We start from the raw sequence: 19590 nt of genomic DNA on the forward strand, positions 1-19590 counted from the left end.
TCTATACAATACTCAGTGCTCATCACGAGAAGTGTAAAAGTCTATTCTTTTGAAAGCAACATGATTTTTGGAGTCAAAAGACTTGGATTCAAGACACAGCGCTTGCATTTACATTGTCTTTGTGGTCTTAACATTTCATTTTCTTAGGTTATAAAATGGAGCTAGTACCTCTGTTTTGGGGGTTGTGGTGAGGATTAAGGAAGCGAATATGTGTCAAATCACTTTGTAAACTGCAGTGACAAAAAGCCAATTACCAATGCAAAAATATCTATACCTTCAAATAGGTGATAGTCATGCTGTGGTGACTAAATTGTACATAATCTTGACCTACCCCAAGGCATGTAAACCTCAAGTAAACCACCCTAGTACAGAGGAACTTGGATAGTCTACACTACGTGAAGTGACCCACTTCTATCATTATGACTCAGGGAATGCCCTGGTGAGAGTGTGAGCAGGAGGTGCAATGGGGGCTTGCGCCCTGGCAGTGTGGCTAGGCCAGGCGGCCTCCTTTTCTTTGTCTGGTCTATGATGACCTTCCATTTGACCTCTAAGCTTGGGCTCATGCCTTTCCCTCTGTTTGCATTGCTCTCTTCTTCCTGTCTACCCTGCTTCCCTAAACCCCTTCCCCACCACCTGGAAATTCTATTCCTACCTCAAGTCTTTAGGAGGCTCACAGCCTTTAGTATCTGAAGTTGCCTTTTTCCCCCTCAAAAGAGAACTCACTGTCTGGTCTTCTCTCCCATTCCCTGATCAGTTATAGCACTAACACCGAGTATTTCCAAGGTGGGGCTTGGTAGAGGCCCTTCCATCTAGCCTGTATTCTTGCACCCAGACATGTGTCAGACTCTCACCTGGGGTGTCCCGAGATGGTTTTTCTAAGTGGGACAACCCGCAACACTTGCATTCTGACTTGGAATTTAGTCTGGATGGTTCCATAGAAGGCCATAGTCACACTCTTCCCTCTTGCCTGCTTACTTTGTTCATTTGCTTGTTGGCCTCCCTTACTTTAGATCCAGGGCCAGTATGTGTAATTCGGTGCTGTACACATAGTATGCGCTCTGGTAAAATCATTAAAATAGTTATTTATTTACCTGACCCTTCACAGAGGATTATTTGAGTGATTATTGGATTACATAAAATAAAACAAAAGCATGCCTTGTGTTTCCAAGAGACATACATCCAGTTGCTATATTATACTATTTCGATGAATTAGTGTTCACAGAGTGAAGATACAGCACTACTTTTTTAGGAAAAATGAACAGCCTATTTGGCATGTTTTGTGAACTAAGGCCACGCCTAGGATTCTGCTTGATCTGTGATTCCTCTAAGTCTGGGGCCTTCTCTTATTCTGTTCCCTCTGCCTGGATGGCTCTCTCCTCCACCCCCTCCCCACCCCTTTCCTCTTCTACTTCTAATTCCATCTCGGCTTTCAGATCTTGCCTTAGAGACCATTTTCTCTGGGAATAATTCCCTGAATCCTATAGGCACAGTCTGTACCTCCCAATAGCAGTCTTCCTGTTGGCATTTATCATACCGTAATGTACATGCTTTGTCTGTTTCTCCCTTCAATCCGCTAGCACCGTGAGGCGGATACTGCAACTGTCTGGTTCAAAGCTATTTCTACAATGCCTGCCTAGCACAGTGCCTGATATGTAGTAGGTGCTTTGTAAATATTCGTTGCATGAATGAGTTAATAAATAGGTAAAGGAATCCCTTTTAGAGCCCAGAACAATTTTCGAATCAGAGTATATCACAGTAAATCTTAGAATTGCTTAGAATGCTCTCGCCTCTAGCTAAATAACTCTCTTACCTTTACTGATTTCTGTTCTATTTCATAGGTATATTAATTGGGATATAGGTTGGGCTGCTTGTAACAGAAAGCCAAATTTATAACACTTGAAACAAGAAGGAATTCTCTTTCTCTCTTGCAAAACAGTCCAGAGATAGGCAGTCCAGGACTGGTCTGGTAACTTTGTTCTATGAGATAATAGAACCAGGCTTTTTCTGTTTTGTTACTCCCTGATCCTAGGATGATGCCCTTGTCCACAGGGTTCCCTGTCATAACAACATCCTGGGAGGTCCACTTTTGTCCTGGAATTCTTGGATTCTACACCCACAGTGAATTTAATCTCTTTTCAGTACCTGGAACTGATTCTAGGGCCTTCTGTACCCTCTTGGGGCAGCTTGAGTCTGGTGTAGATTTATAGAACTAATCCAATTGAGGAATTTCTCACTGCTTGCCCAATCCCCACTTTCCCTGCAAGTCTTTTCAGGTGGGGAAGACCAAAAACTGAGCAGAAGTTGGGCATGTATGCCAAGAACGCCAGCTGGTCTTCATGCTAAGGTCATGCAGCCTTCAACCAAGGGTGGTGTGGTTTCCTGTGGCACAGGATGTGCTAATTTCATAGGATGGCATCCTGGCAAGTTACAGGGAGAAATTCCTTTGAATAATGTAAAATAGATGACCTATTTGGCTATAAGGCAGAAGTATATTACTTACTTTGTTATAAGGTTGCCATGTAACTTATAATTGCTCTGTCATTTCTTTACAGTGCCTTTATGTTATTTCGGAGCAGTCATTATCTTCTATGATTAAGGTTCAAGATGAAGGCCAGCCTATCAGTTCTGCCTCCTACAGCACGTGTGCGCACACACACACGCACACACACGCACGCACACTGTCTTTGAAGGAAAAGGAGTGAGGGCTATATGCAGATTTCTAGAGCAGTAGCTATTTGCCTATCTAGAAGATCCTAAATAAACCAAGGTAATGACTCCACCCCGTCTCCTGCCCCAAATTAAACATATTTCCATCCTATAAACCTTACTTCATGTCTTAGACAAAACAGGATCAGTATGGGTTAGCATGAGTTGATTCTGCCAGTGTAACAGGCAAATAACAAGAACCAAAGATCTGTCTAAATTTATTCCTGGCAAAGGCAATATATGAGATATTTTCTGGTTTTTAAAAAGACATTAGATAAGGGCGCCTGGGTGGCTCAGTTGGTTGAGCGACTGCCTTCGGCTCAGGTCATGATCCTGGAGTCCCGGGATCCAGTCCCACATGAGCAGGGAGCCTCCTTCTCCCTCTGACCCTCCCCCCTCTCATGTGCTCTCTCTCTCTCTCTCAAATAAATAAATAAAATCTTAAAAAAAAAAAAGATACAAAATATTAAAAAAAAAAAAAGACATTAGATAATTGATGTGCAATCCACAATCAGCTCTCCAAAGTGGTAAAATTCACTTTTCTTTGTGTTCTTGTGTGTTTCTGTGGGAGTAGTTTCCTGTTTGCAGCATACTGGTTAATTATTGTTAAAGTGATACTTCCGTTATATATGTTTTTCTTTCCTTTCCACCTTCTCAAAAGTTCTCCTTTAAGGCAGAAACTTTCCATTCTTGGTTTCATCCAAAAGACAAATATTTCTGGGAAAACACTGCATTTAAGCTATTCAGCAATTCTAGTGTTATGTAACTGACCACACTAAGACTTTCAATTAACTTTGGTTACATTTTATTGAAGAGTGTCACAGAATAGAATGACCAGTGATAATTTAGAAAAAAAATGTATATGTTTTTAAAAACAGGGAAAATCCTCGTCAAATATGTGTAGCGTCTTGTGATAATGACAGGAGATAAATTGCTTGTCATTTGAAGCATTCTAAAGTCCATTGACTGTATTCCAAGACTGACTTGAGTGTATTTGAGAATTTTTAATCACAGTGAGCTTTCCTTCAGCATTAGTTTCCATAACCCAAGCTCTCCTTGTTCCTCTTTCCCTCTTGCTTTCCTCTCTGGTTATTTTTGTTTGGTGTTCAGTTGTGGGTGCATCTTGAGACTGTGTAGACTCTGCTTCTCTTTCACTCAGGAGGAATCATGGGAATTCATGGTCTTGAACAACTTCCCGTATACATAGTAACTTGCAACTACTTGCGTCTAGTGTTTATCTTTCCTTCCTATCACTCTTCAATATCTTTTTCTTTCTCCCCAGAACTGAGCTGATATTTCTTCCTGGAAGCGGAGAGTCCTTTATTATTTATTTCTCTTTATTTCCATGTCCCCTTGTCAATCCTAGTCTTAAAACCTTGCTTTCCCCTCTCATTTACTTGCAACATGCTGCCTGTCATTAAGTTGTGACATTTATTTTTCCAAAATGTCACCCCAGTTCCTTTCTTTAGTTCAAAATCCTTGTCTCAGCCTAGGTGTTAATTGTTTGGCATGTATGTACTTTATTGTATTGTTTCCTGTCAGATCGCTCTGTCTCTATGCTGTCCCCCTCTGACCAACCTATGGACAAGTATTATAATCGTCTTGTTCACCGTCTGTTTTATCATTTCGATTTCCTTTTGAGAAAAATGCCAGAATCTCTGCCATCCAGCTATTTTATCTGACTATATGAGCCTCTTCTCCAACCAAATACCATCCTCTGACCTGCCATCTCTCCTGCTGAAAGTCTGTCTTTTCTTCCTCTGAGTCCATGTTTCTCTTTTTCCTCAAAAGTCATGGTCAACACAATCTCAGTAAAGACTGTAATGACCTGCAAGTCCTTTAGGATTGTGTGCCTCCTGATGGAGGTGGTCATGTCCTCTCAGTGACACATTGCTCTGTTGGCCCTGTTGTCTTAATCTGGACTTGCTGATCTGTGGCTTTATGAAGTCGTTTTCCAGTTTCTCCCCTGATGTCCTTTCCTTGCTTTTAGAGTACAAACAACCTTAAGATAGAGACAACATCTAAGATTTATTTGTATCACTCAACAATTACAAAGCACTTACTGAATTTACAGCATGGCTTTATGTGTCTGTACCTATCAATCGATCATAGTTATTTATTGAGCATCTCCCATGTGCTACGCACTGTGGGAGGTGCTAGAGAACCATGAAGAGAAAAAAAATAAATTGCCTCTGCCCTCATAGAGTTTGGGGGAAACAGACATTTATCAAATAATCATACAATGAAATGTAAAATTATGACTGTGGTGGAGTTACAAAGAGAAGATCATGGTGCCAGGAGAGCACATAATAGGGGGATTGAACCCAGTTGGGAGAGGAGAAGAGGGAGGGGTGTCCCAAGAAGGAGAATCACAGGTGGAAAGGCTCTGCAATGGACAGGGGCCAGATGTAGTGAAGACATTGCAAAAAGACCAGGGTTGCTGGAGCTCAGAGAATGTATGTAGAATTGAGCGAAAGGAGCCTGGAGAGGTAGGCAGGGGCCAACCTGGGCAAGGCCCTGTGGGATATGAAAAGGATTTAGGTTTTTATCCTTAGCAATGGTGAGCCATTGGAGGGATTTAAGAATAGGAGGGGATGCTATGGTGATTTGAAAATACCACTCTGGTCACTGTATGGAGGTGGAATGAGGTGGGCAAGAATACCAGGCACAGTATCTTTCTGTGCTTCATAGCAACTCAGTAAATGTTGCTCATTGACTGAACAGTTTGTGGGGCTTACAGTTCTTTCTGGGTTCACTGCAACATGAATTTTTGGCTTCAAGCTGCAAAATCTTGAGTTACTTGATATATGTGTCTGAGTTTTAATATAGGCAGTCTCCCTTAGCTTTTGCAAATTGTTGATCTGACCAAAACAACAACAGACAACATTCACTGAGAATTTACCTTGGTGCTGGATACTGTGCTAAAGGCTTGATGTGTATTCTCTCATTTAATTCTCAGTGTGGGCCAGTGAGGAAGGTGTTTGTATTCCTATTTTGTGTGGGTTTAGGGATATGAAAGATCTTACTTCAGAGAGGAGTGAGGGATCTAGGACTCACATCTAGGTATTTCTGACTGGAGCCATCACTCTTAGTCACGATGTTCTAGCACTTCTGGTTCATTTGAGCTTTCAGTACCACTTCAGTACCATTATAATAGAAAAAGGTTGTTCCTTTAGCCTAAAACAAGAGATGATTTGGCTAATTGCCCTCCTCCCAGCTCCACCCAGAATCTTGGTCAAAGCCCTTCATGGCATCAGGTCACCCATCCTCCACTTTGCAGAAGGTTTTATTATAAATCACACAGACCTGGCATCATGTCTGAGATGACTGTTGGATGTTTTGATCTTTTCAACCATCTTAAATCTCTGTCCTTTTTTCTTTTACAGAAATCTATAATTAGATGAGGTAATAATGCTCATTAGCCCAAGTTACAAATAGTATTCCAATAACTAACTTCTTCCTCAGGCAAGTATCATCAGCATCAATTAAGAGTAAATGCCAGCGATCGGTAAACTATTAGTTGAAAAATATTAGCCATCATGGCCAGAGGAGTCCTTTGCCTTTGGCCTACCATCTGTCCAGTGCTGTTTGTTTATGTTTCTACTGTCTTCATTTTCTACCCGCTGTGGCAGGCTCTTCTTTAGCTCTAATAGGTCCATCTAAAATTGGCTTGTAATTTGCTTGCCTAAATAAGAGAACCTAATAACAGAGCATTGAGAATTTTTAATTTGTAGTATCTCTATGATAATTAGTAAAAGCACTTTGGGCCCTCAGAAAATGGAAGCAAGTCATCTTTGACCAAGCATGACTGGTTCTTTACCCTTTGCAAAGCAAGGTCGAAAGTTCAAGCAAAGAGGAGGTGAATGGGGGCAACCCCAGTTAGCAGACCTGGGAGCAACCATAGTGGGATGCCCAGCTAATCGTGGGAGGCTGAATATGGAAAGTTCATTGAGGAACCACCCAGCCTGCAAGACTGAAGACTAGGAAGAAGTGTTTCATAGGGAGGTTGACAGGATTCAGTCATTCGCAGTTTGACAATACATTGATATTGTTGGAGGAAAGGGGTTAAGAATTAGCAGATTTATTTGCTTACGTCCTCCACCAAAAAGTTTTAGGGAATTACAAATTGCTGAAGATATAGTTTATAAATAAAATATTGCAAAAGGGCCATTGTTGATTTCACTCAAAGCAAGAAAGGTTTTCAAACTCATCTGTTTAGGTAAGGGCTATGGGCAAGTAGAGGCGATATGCACTCAGCGCTGCTAACGTGTGGAAGGAGAATCCTGACCTCTTGCTTTTTAGTTTTTTTCACATATTTGTTGTTGCTGTTATTCTTACTGCTCTCTTAGGACTGTTTTCCTCTAAAGTTTTGACTGGGCCTAAGACCTTACAGTCCAGCATTGAGTTTGAGGACAAAACCAAGGCCTTCCCGTATCTTACCATCTCACACTAATGTTGCCATTTTCCAGACAAGTTCCTAAGTATTTATTTCCAAGCACAATGTCTGTTATACTTGCACTGTCCTTATTTTTCTGTCATGCAGAAATTATTTATTTATTAATAATTTATTATCCAAGTAAACAACCAAACATGCAAAGAACATGCTGGGAAAGAGTGTGGGGGGTAGGGAGGGAAGGAGATACATTTTTATTCAAGGCCTCTTATATTCCAAGAACTCGATTTGGTGCTTTATATAATAGTTTATTTAACACTCCTGATAAGCTTGAAGGGGAACAGATGAGGACACTCAGGCTGTGAGAAGTGAAGGTCAGTCCCTTGGTTGGAAAGCTTCTAGAACTGAGATTCAAACTCTGGCTTTCAGATGCCAGATGTCCCCTCACTCACCCGGCACATAAGTATTACTCCATGTCATGCTGCCTACATAAGTACACTCTATCATAGTTTTTGTATTTTTCACTTTTTCTTGCATCCGGAGAGGTAGAATAAAATCTAGGAAGAGAGGCCAGTGAATAGATAAATGAATAGAGGGAATATATAAACTACATATTTCCACTTGTAGGTAGATTCTCTTAAAGAATCAGCTGCTTATGTCTGCTCTTAACCAGCTATCTCTTTATTGGCTCTGGTGAAACTGTAAAGTAAGAAAGTTTTTCCCTCCAATTTGGGGCTCTTCCATATATCTGTCCTCTTTCCTGTGAAATCCTAGGATCCTTGTACTGCTACCGACTTATCAGTGACCACCAAATATGGCAATATGAAACAATCCGTAGCAATATCCTGTGTTTTAAGGATTGATCTTTGCTTCCCTCCCGACATCAAATTTTTAAGTGCGCAGCACATAATGTTAGCTATAAGCACAATGCTGTCCAGTAGTTCTCCAGACCTTTTTCATCTTGAATCACTGAAACTTTATACACACTGAACAGCAGCTCCCTATTTTGCCCTTCCCCCAGCCCCTGACAACCACCACTCTACATTCTTTCTTTCTTTCTTTCTTTTTTAAGATTTTATTTATTTATTTGTCAGAGAGAGAGAGCACGCGCACAAGCAGGGGGAACTGCAAGCAGAAGAAGAAGCAGGCTCCCTACTGCGCAGGACCCTGGGATCATGTCCTGAGCCGAAGGCAGACGCTTAACCGACTGAGCCACCCAGGCACCCCATGTACTTTCTGCTTCTATGAGTTGGACTACTTTAGATACCTCACATAAGTGAAGCAGTGTTTGTCCTTCTGTGACTGGCTTCTTTCACTTAGCATTATGCTCTCGAGGTCCATCCATATAGTAGGCATATTACAGGATTTCCTTCTTTTTTAAAGATGAATAAAATTCCGTAGTAGGTGTGTCCATATCACATTTCCTTTATTTGTTCATCCATTGATGGACAGTTAGGTTGCTTTCACATCTCGGCTATTATGAATAGTGCTGCAATTTGATCATGCAAATCATGCAAATACCTCTTCCAGATCTTTAGTTCAGTTGTTTTGGATGAATACGCAGAGGTGGGATTGCTGGATCATAAGGTAGTTCTATTTTTAGTTTATCAAGGAAACTCGGAACTCTTTTCCATAATGGCTGAGCCAATTTATATTCCTACCACCAGTATACAAGGTTTCCCTCCCCTCCACATCTTAGCTAACATTTTTTTCTTTGTTTATTTGAATAATGGCCATCCTTATAGGTGTGAGGTGATATCTTATTGTGGTTTTGATTTCCAACTCCCTGATGATTAGGGATGCTTTAAGTTAAGCATCTTTTCATGTACCTGTTGGCCATTTGTATCTCTTCTTTGGGGAAATGTTTATTCATTCTGTGCCCCTTTTTAAATTGGGCTGTTTTATGTTTGTTTTGCATATCTTTTCTGTTGAGTTGTAGAAATTCCTTATACGTTATAGATATTAACTCCTTATCTGATATGTCGTTTGCAGATATTTTCTCCCATTTGGTATGTTGCCTTTTAACCCTGTTGATTGTTTCCTTTGCTGTGTAGAAGCTTTTTAGCTTGATCTAGTCTTGCTCATCTATTTTCGCTTTATTGCCTATGCTTGTGGTATCACAGCCATGAACTCATTGCCATGACCAGTGTCATGAAGCTTTTCCCCTATGTATTCTAGGAATTTGGTGGATATCCAATTTTCCCAGTACCATTTGTTGAAGAGACCGTCCCTTTCCCATTGTGTGTTCTTGGCACCCTTGTCAAAGAGCAGTTGACTATATATGTTTGGGTTTATTTCTGGGTTATTAGGTTCCATTGTTTTATTATTTGTCTGTCATTATGCCAGTTCCACACTGTTTTAATTACTATAGCTTAGTAATATGTTTTGAAATCAGAAACTGGGACACTTCCAACTTTGTTCTTTTTCAAGATTGCTTTGGCTTTTCAGTATCCTTTGTGGTTCCATATGAATTTTAGGATTTTTTTTCTATTTCTGTAAAAAATGCTATTGTGATTTTGTTAGGAATTGCATTGAATCTGTAGATTGCTTGGGGTAAGCATGGATATTTTAACAATATTAAGCCTTCAAATCTATGAACACCAGGTGTCTTTCCATTTACTTGTGTCCACAAGTAAATTGTTAGAACTAATAAGTGAATTTATTAAAGTTGCAGGATGCAAAATCAACATATAAAAATCAATTGCATTTCTACACACTAACAATGAACAATCCAAAAATGAAATTAAGAAATCAGTCCTATTTACAATAGCATCAAAAAGAATAAAAACTTAGGAATAAGCTAAACCAAGGAGATGAAAGACTTGTACACTGAAAATTACAAAAATTGCTGATCTCCTTTTAACAAAACTTGACCTGTCCTCTTAGGACCATGCTAGGTCATGGGCAAGGTAATCTGGTAAATAAATTCAAACTTAATTATAAATGGCTTACTGGTTTATCCTTCCCACATATTGGCCAGGAGTATTTTAACCCAAAGGTATGTGTAATAAGGTAATACTGTCTGAGCTGCCTACAGGTGAAATATTTTTAAATGAATATTTTAAAAATTGTAAAATGCAATGCTTGATTGCACTACCTAGTATAACCAGACTTTCTTTTTTTTTTTTGTGGCTCCGCATTGAACAAAATCACATACACATTATCAGGTATAAATACAAACAGTTATTCTTGGAAAACCTCTCTGAAATTATAATGTAATTTAGTAAGAAGACATGATTTCAGATTTTCCCACATTGCATACATACACAACTTTTCAGTGAGTCTGGGAAAATACAGTTTGGGAGAAGTGCAATGATACGGGAATGGAACTTTTTTTGATCTCTTACCATGTGATAATTTGCATACATTTTTCATTTAATCCTTCTTCAAACTTAATAGATAGATGTTTTTCCCATTTTACAGATGAGGAAACTAAGGCTCAGGGAGGTAGCACCCAAGTTCACTCTTTTTTTTTTTAAAGATTTATTTATTTATTTGAGAGAGAGAGAGAGAGAGTGTGAGAGAGAGCAAGAGAGAGCGAGCAGGGGGTTGGGGAGAGGAGAGAAAGAATCCCAAGCAGACTCCGAGTTGAGCACGAGCCCGACATGGGGCTCGATCCCAAGTCCCTGAGGCCACTACCAGAGTGGAAACCAAGAGTTAGAGGCCCAACCAACTGGGCTGCCCAGGCACCCCACCCCTAAGTTCACTCTTAATTTAAGTGTGGATTTGAAGCTGGATCCATTTGCCTTGAAGCCTGTTTTCCCTTTATATACCAAGTGGCCCGCCAGGGAATTGGTGGAGTAGAAAAGAGGGTGATGAGATCTGAAACCTGAGCGGGGCCTTGTGAGTTATAAGCTGCTCTGTCTGGGAAGGCTTCCTGCGAGGGGCGGGGCTGAGAAACTGCTTGATACCCCTGAAGTGAAAAATTTTCAGTCATCTCGAAATGGACAGCCCCAAATCGGGTTAAAGTAGTGGTGAAGTTAATCTTATGGGTTGCTTAACTGTCCTCAGGTGCATCTTGTGATCTTTGAGATCCCTGAATAGGTAGGTCCTCTAGGGGTGAGCCAGGGGACCTGGAGATGGCTTAAGGAGGAGGGGGGTCGGGCCTCCACATGATTTTCCTCTAGACGCTGGGCACACTCTGTCCTGGTGATCACAGGAGGATCTAGTCTATGTGCTTTTACTTTTTTTAAGTTATAGAAACAACCACTTGGGTTTTATAAAAAGAGCATGCACTCTCTCCACAGTTACTGAGCTGAGTAGGTTCTAGTTATCTGAGAGAAACTTGGCTGAGTGACTTCAAGATGTTCTCAAGTGTCCAAAATCCTTTTGTTTCTCCTTGATGTGTCCTCGCTGTCATTTATTCTGCTCTCCTGGGAACATCAGTATACATGATTCTCCAGCTTTTCAGCTCATGATGTATTTATTACGGAACCAAATCCTAGCCTTACGCCTTAGCATGGCAATTAGTGAGAGGGCTTTAAAAACAAATTTAAAGGTGATTGAATCCAGTTAGGGGGAATAGTATTATAGACATGAACTCTAAGGTTTCTTGTAATTGGTGTGGCATTCTGTCATGTGCCAAAGTTTGAATACATTATCATCTGGTATCATGCTGTTGATTTATTAAAATTGGATCCAAAAGATGTTATAATCTTTTGTCCTGGTAGCAGATCTTTCTGTTATGACAAAACTCCCCCCGGCAATCTCCTCATGAAGGGCTCTTTCCTTGCTGTTGTGATTCTGCTGTGTCCCTTCTGTAGGAAAGCTCAACCCATGGCTGTCTCACAAAAACTCACAGAACCTCCCGGGCCACTGATGGCTCGCTTTCCACGCTGTCAGTCTCAGCAAAACCCTTTCCTGCTTCGTCTCCTTCCCACCCACAGTGGCCAGTTACTATGGATGAGCCTTATCATAATGGGTGGTAGAAGAAAGTCCAGAGCAATTTCCTGTTGGCAGCATGCTGATGCAGCACCGGGTACAGCCCCTGGGCATGGGTTTTGGAATATCCTCCGACCATTTCTTTTTTGTCCTAATGAAAAACTTCCTGGCTTGGAGTACTGCTCCTGTCTTCGGGGCAGCTCTGATTTAATCTAAATTCAGGAGGTAACAAAAGTTTTCCTGACCCTCTCCTCCCATCCTTTTGGCACTGCCCCCTCCCCCTTTATCTCTTAGCGAAGGAAGAGGACACACACTTGGATTCCCCCCCCCCCCCCCCCCCCACCCCCCGACCGCACCCGGTCTCTTTTTGGCAGTTTGGTGACCATCCAGGAAACCCGAGCACCTTGAAAGGGTTGTTTCCCGATCGCCTTCGGAGCTGCTGAAACTATTGCATGCTCACTTGATGCATGGGATTCCAGAAAGCGAGTGTGCTCGGAGCACAAACAGGAAAGCCTGACATCACGGAGCGGCGGAGCGGCGCGGGGAGGAGTCTGCGGCGCCCTCGCTCGCCGCGCTCCCTTTGTGGCCCGAGTCGCGCGCACCGGCGGCGGCGGCGGGGGCAGCGCGCGGGTCTGTGCTCGCTCGGGGCGCGGCGGCTGCGCGGGCGGTGGGCTGGGGGCGCGGCGGCCGCGCCGGCCGACACTGCGTGGGCCCCGGAGCAGGGCGCACCATGCCGCGGCCGCGGACCGGAGAGAAACCTGAGAATGAAATTGCTTTGGCAAGCTAAAATGGTAACGAGAGCTCTGCCTTCTCCCGAGGCTTCTCTGGTGGGGACTCTTCTCCCGCTTTCTCTGGGCGTGTTTTGGACTCACTCGGAGCGAACGCAGCCATCCGATCCCCTGCTCGGGAGCTGAGGCTTTCTCGCTCTGCTTTGTATGCCTTCCTCTCGGCGTGTCTTCTCCCTCTCATCGCACCTACTTTCTCGCCAGTAGCCTTTGGTGTGTCTGGGGCAGCTGTTTGTGGGGAAGGGAAAACTTGTCAGGACCGAGAACTGTTAGTCGGGGTGGCCCCGGGAGCGCCTCTGCGTCCCAGTGGCTCTTTAACACAACTTCAGGTTTAGCTGGGGACGTGGAAATCCAGGGAGTCGCTGCACGCGTCTTACTTGAAGTTGCATGATGCTGTGTTGCTTTTTTTTGTTTTGTTTTGTTTTGGTTTTTTTGCACTTGCCAGATTATTTTACGGAAATAACTTTCTACCCCCGACCGCGCTCACTCTTTGGGTCCCAACGCAGCAAGAGGAGAAAAAGACACTTGGGAAGCATTTCACTTCCAAAGGAGAGAGGACTCTTGGCATTTTAAACACTTGTTTGTGCCTGAGTTTAAAATGTAGTATGCTCAAATAACTGAGCCATTATGAAAGTAGTACCAACTTTTTCTACCAACGAATTATTTTTCCTTTTACTTATGGGGAGGGGAGTTAACCAGGACTAAATAAATCACAGTGTCTTAAGGGAAGAAAAGACTTTAAAAGAACAACAACAACAAAAAAAGCAAAACAAAACCTAAGATATGTGAGTGAGTCTAGGAAAAAGAACTACATGGAAAAGTCCGGGGATCCTGATACCACAGGAAAGGACTGGGAGCCAAGAAAATTTCAGCATTCCCTCTATCGCAATGTGTCTTATATTGCTCTGATGGTAATATTTATTTTGAACAGCCCATCTTGTGCCCTGAGTGCTGGTGAAAGCAGTAAAGCAGCTGGGATAGATTGTGGTTAGCAGAGAGGAAAAAAAAATACTCTTTTTCTTTCTCTTTATCCCACCCCCTGGCAGAGCTCGATTCAGGACTGGGGTGAAGAGGTAGAGGAAGGCGCTGTGTACCATGTCACCCTCAAAAGAGTCCAGATTCAACAGGCTGCCAATAAAGGAGCAAGATGGCTAGGGGTGAGTAAAGCCGGAGAGACTGCGAACTTTGGAGTTGCAGTGTCTGTTGTTCTGTGAATATCATCATTATTTAGCAGAGGCAGGCTTTTCTTCTTCTTCTTCTTCTTCTTCTTCTTCTTCTTCTTCTTCTTCCTTCTTCTTCTTCTTCTTCTTCTTTTTCATCTTCTTCTTCTTCGTCTTCTTCGTCTTCTTCATCTTCTTCTTCTCCTTCTCCTTCTTTTTTGGCCTTAAAAAGGAAACTGCCAATGACCGAGTGTTTGCACCAGCTGTACAGGTCTGTTTTTGTACTTAATGTTTCCCAAAGCATCTTCCCTTGGTTTGTCAATAGTTCAGAACCTCTTAGAAACATCTTGAGGTCTTTGGTAAATAGAGTGGGGGTGGCGTGGCAGAAAGTGACACGCAGTAACAGGACCAGAAAGCAGCACTCTGTTAGACAAGAGCCATAAGCAGTTTGGCTCAGATGGCACCCTTTTCTCTCCCTGTCCTCCCCCTACTGATGCTGACAGCCCCTCTCCTCCTGTACCTTCACCAAGTACCCAGAATGCTCAGGGGACAGACCATTCCGGATCTGCCTATCTTCCTACTGGGGGGAGGTGGTGGCAGATTTCCCACTGTTACCTCCTCTTTGCAGCCTGTGAGGAGACAAATGCATGTGTCGTGCCCATGATTTCATGTGTAGTGGGCACAGAGTGCTGGGTCTTTGGGGAAACACTGCTTCCATAAGCAAGACTTTTTCCACCAAGGTTCTGCAATCTTGGTTGGGATCACGTGAGTTATCTGTTACCACCTAATGGCTCCTTCAACACATCCCAGGGAGAAATGGAAAGCTTAGTGACAGGATCACTCCTCGGGCAGATACCAGCCTGTGGAAGAACAAAGGAATTCTCGATCTGGAGATAGAAGTAATCCTCAGAGCAGTGAGAGGTGACGCAGAAAGCCTTGAGGAAGAAGATCAGGATGGGCTGAAGAGAGGGGATGGAGTGTGCTTTCACCTGGCCTCATTCGAGCCACACTCAGGCTTCACAGGGGATGGACTGGAGGGCAATGAAGACTATGCACTTGCATTCAATCTTCACGGGCTTTGCGTCTCACAGAATTCAGTGCTTGAGCAGCATTCAAAGGGAGGGTGTGAAGGCGGACAGGAAACAAAACTGCCCAGGGCCTCACATGGAGACTAGAGGCAACATGTAACTTGTAAGTCCCCTGAGTTTCAGGCAGGATGGGCCGCAGCAGGGATCTTCTCCGCTGTGGGTTCGCTGGTCTGCTGACACAGGCCTTCACTGCTCTGGGCTTCCCCAGCTGCCTCAACTCAGGCCTTTCCTGCTCTGTACTTTGGGCGGAGGTGCCACCCACTAGGGCAGTCACCTGTTAGTGACATCTGTGGGTGTGGCCTGGAAAAGTAGGAATCTTTTTTGAAAACCGGAGGCCTTCACTTATCAAGCAGGTACCTTACTCAGAGTATGACTTTCAAATGCATTAGGTGCATCCTCAGCAGACCTGATAGGGAAGGAAGGAAGGCAGAACTAGAGTTCTGATGAGTCATCTCTTTGTTTTGGGTGGTTGTGTATATGCATTTTATTTAAATGTGGTATTGATGTGGTTTGGCCTGTCTTGGTGTTTCACAATGATTTACAAGTTCTAAACCAGCTGCCTTGGAAAGGGTCATTGTATTTCCTGATGCTGGGTTGTTCCTCTCTTTCTGAGGAGACTGATGTTGCTTGGGTGACAGTTTTAGTTTTCAGCCAACACAACAGCCATGAGTGAAGAAGTTATGGGGAAATGGAGGGGTTAACTCTGTAGGCCCCAAACCCACAAAGTGTGGTTCATTGAGATGTTCACAGTTATTTCATGATTCTCACTGACCGTTCTGTTCACTGGACTCTGCTTCTCTTCTCTCCCCCACTCAGCATTCTCAGATTTATACAGTTAAGAGTTGGTTCACCCTGGATTTAGCAGTAGTACTGAGATATTGAGAGGGAGGACAACGTGAAAAGATTTCTTCTGGTTGGTAGAAGAATCTGTCCCTTACCCTCCAGTGCAACAAAGTGTGATTTGTGGCTACCACCCCGGCCCTCAACAGCATGTTCTTAAGAACTTTCCAGCTCTGATCCCACTTGTTTTCTTATCTTAGGTGTCCTGTTGGGAAGCTCTGTTTTTTTTTGTCCTTGGAAATTCCAGACTTAATTAAATGTGACTCAACCAATTGAGCCATAGTAATTACAAAACCCTTCTTTTTAGGACTGAGTGGCTTCTCCATATTTGTTTTCCTATGTTCCAGTAGCCCTTTCAAAATTCTCCAAAGCAACCAGTTTTAGAGTGAACTAGAGATTGAGGTGAGGTGAGGGTATTACTGAAATATGTCAATAATCTTATGAGGAAGGTGGTGTTGTGATTATTTTTTTTTCCCCCCCACATAAAGAAATTAATGCCTAGAGAGGTTAAATTGCTTGCCAGGGTCATACACCTCGGAAGTGGTAGAGGTTGGATTCGAACCCAGTTGGTTAGTTCCTTGTAGTCAGGAACTGCCTGGAACCTTCTGGCTGTTTCCCATGAGAGTGGAAGAGAACATTGGCTCAGAAGACCAAAGGTGCATATGGCGTACTTTTTGCCTGGATGTGACACCTGGTGCAGGACTTGAGTGATGGGACTTTCTCTTCTTGACGCTCTGAATGGTAGTTTGAACCACAAGTTGAGACATTTGTTGTGAAGATATGTATCTTAGTGAGAAACTCGGATGTGTAAAGTGTGGAGCACCAAAGAGATGTATGAGGTTCTGTAGTGCATGAGGGTGGGCGTAGGTCTTGTTACATATCTATAAGGCTTTTTCAAAACCCCTTAAAGACTGAGCACAAGTTTTGAATTTTCTGCTACTCGGATCTCAAAACGTAATTAAGATTCAGTTTGGAAAGGATAGCAAAAATAATTACACATCCTTAGACGGGAAGTATCATACAATCCAAAACATTTAGAACATTCTTTTTTTTTTTATTTGTTTGTTCAATTTTGTGTTTCATTGATCTTTTGAAGTAAAACCCTCCGCCTTTGGTTGTAAAATATACAACTGAGTATGGCCCAGGCTGCATTTACTTCTCTCTGCAGCTGCGGTTTTGCCTGTTACCAGTGAGGTTATGTTGGACAACTTCAAAAAGCCAAGTATTATTGAAATGCTGACCCGATTCTCCCTCTACAATAACTTCGTACACTGGGATCATTTTTCCTAGCTATAGCCCTTAAGGAGAAATGGCTGCAATTATGTCGTAGGATCATAAAGTCTCTGGATTGGAAGGGACATGAGCAAGTAATTCCATCCAACCATTCAATCAGCTTGTAGAATGTCCAGTGATTTCTGGAAGAGCAAATGGTCAAAACTTGTTATTTTTCTTTGGTCTCAGTGTTGTGGTTTTATATTGACAGTGATATGTAGAAATGATTTAAGAAAACATCCGTATTCTCTGGACACAGGAAATGTACCATTTTCGGAAGAATACTCAAATGGACAGAGGATGAGGATCCAACTATTAGGGAAGGGGCTCTGGTGGCTGGAGCCCAGTCTGCTGTCTTTAGAATATAACAGATGCTGGGTACAGAGAAATGCGTCCAACCTAAGATAAGTTCAAAGTGGGGATATTTGTTTCTCAAGCAGGATTGGTAGCGCTAGGGGACCTCAGCAAGGTTTGTGGGGAGTGGTATGGTCAGTGGGTGGTCACATGGCTTTTCTCAGTTTTATGGTTCTGTGGTTATGTGGTTCTTGAGGTGGGGCCCCAGTTCCTCCCCTCCCTGTGTCCTTTATCTATCACCCTGTCTCCCACATAGGCCCTTGTTGGGTTGAGTTGAAATGCTTGATTGTTGGGAGGCTGGTAAAGACAGTGAACTAGGACAGGAGAAAGCAGAATATATTTAGAAATAAAGGGAACTGGAAACCTGTTATAGAACCTAGTGTTTGGGATGAATTGTGGCCAGTCCATGAGTTGTCTGGGTGCAGCAGCAAGATGACCACTTGTCACATCTGGATCAAGAAGTTGACTCTCACTGGGATAAACTATTTGGACTGACTCTATCTGGTGTTTTGGTGGTGTTGCTATCATATTACCTTCAAATAGCCTACGGTTCCTCAAGTTTTCAGCTAACTTCACTTATGGGAAGGTTCTCTGATCTCCCAAGTCTGGAGGAGATGCCCCTTCTGCAGGTTCCAGAAGCATTCTCTATTTCTCTGTCATGTATTTAGCTCACTCTGTTGTGATTGTCTGGTTATTTGCTTCTATCCCTCACTAGACTGTAAACTTGGTGAAGTGGGAACCGTGGCCATCTAGTTGGCAGAAACTCAGTATTTGTTGAATGAATAGACTGAACTTCTTCCCTTTTTGGGACACTAATATTGTCTTGATACGTATGAATGTGTGGTTGCTCCTCATTTAAAACACAATCAGCATGAAGATGTTAGCTTACAAAGAAGAGGAGGGGTGTGTGGGAGCGAGAAAAATCAATTAGGTAATGATTATAGCTATCTTACATTCTTTCCGGAACAAAGCGGGGCACAAACAAAGGTAGTGATTATTCATTTTAAGGAAAAAATTCACAGCAGTGAATTAACTATACACTTCCCCAGTACCTTTTAAAAGCAAGAGACCCTGTTGTACTTGTCTTACTGCTGAATATTGAAGAAAGAAAGGCAATGCATGAGTTAAAAAGTGTTGGCAAGCATTACAACTGTGTGTGGTTGGAAAGCTCAGGAGCGGGATTTTAGAATTGTAAGGAGCTAAGCCCTAGAGGAGCCCTAAGTTTACAGTTGGTCATCCTTGTTTTCATCTAGGAAAACAGGCCCTTGGGTTGCATTATTCCTGTCTATCAGAGTGTTGAATTTAGGCTTTAGAAAGTAAATTTCAAAATTTAGCAGCCATCTGTAGCCGAATCAACTGATCTTTTTCCTTTTGACCTTGGGAACTGTTTCTGAAATAATCCACTATATGGTAACCTGCACCGATCAAGAAAATGTTGTCAATTTCAAGTGCCCGAGGTATCATTATGATGTTGGATCCTTTCATTGTTTTTAAAATCTGTAGGGATCTGGGTGAGGGGTATTCAGCCTGCAATTAAGAATATCCAGTTCAGTTCAGCAATTCAAGGGACTACTCAGCTGAGTTCCAAATACACGTCTACCCCTGTCAAATACATAATAATACAAATGTAAGAGGTACATTAACTCCTTATACTTAAAGTATACATTCTGTTAGGTCAGTCTTATAAACATATTTTGTTCTTATTTCTGTATAATTATAAAGAGAAAGTTTCTTGAAGTTTTCAATTTAGAAAAAGAAAAGGAGAGCAATATGGTAAATACTGTGCTTTTCTCCTTGAGTGCCTTGCTGGAATTTGTCATTGCCCTGTCCTACTTATTTCAGTTTCCTTTGTCCATGGTATATGTTTCTTTTACACATCCCCCTCCTAAATAATCAGAATCTTACAGTGACTGTCTTACACATTTTATGTTAAAATATACAATAGTAAGCTAAAATTAGTAAGACATTAAAATTTCTACCATGGTATACCATGATGTCATATCTCATGATATGGAAAGAAAAAAGATTTCTGTAAACAGAGCAAGGAAAGTTTTGGTTAAATGGGGGGAAGATACCAAATGTTGCTTCATTCCACTGGAAAAGCTCAGCTA

The 19590-nt window shown here is 42.4% G+C and overlaps 1 protein-coding gene across 2 annotated transcripts in view; it reads left to right on the forward strand.

The window, feature by feature from the left end:
* The window catches only part of RGL1 (ral guanine nucleotide dissociation stimulator like 1), a 231790-nt gene that overhangs the window by 106621 nt on the left and 105579 nt on the right, over positions 1–19590 (forward strand). The window contains exons 1-2 of one of the 2 annotated variants that reach the window (XM_032393205.1): positions 12648–12771; positions 13812–13922. In XM_032393205.1, coding sequence (XP_032249096.1) covers positions 12745–12771; positions 13812–13922 — 138 coding nt within the window. In that variant the 5' untranslated portion in view covers positions 12648–12744. Of the gene's footprint in view, positions 1–12647; positions 12772–13811; positions 13923–19590 lie in introns of those variants that run through there. The other variant, XM_032393204.1, reaches the window with a different exon arrangement.

This window comes from Phoca vitulina, unplaced genomic scaffold (genome assembly GCF_004348235.1).
Source record: "Phoca vitulina isolate PV1807 unplaced genomic scaffold, GSC_HSeal_1.0 scaffold71, whole genome shotgun sequence".
In the NCBI taxonomy this organism is placed as follows: Eukaryota; Metazoa; Chordata; class Mammalia; order Carnivora; family Phocidae; genus Phoca; species Phoca vitulina.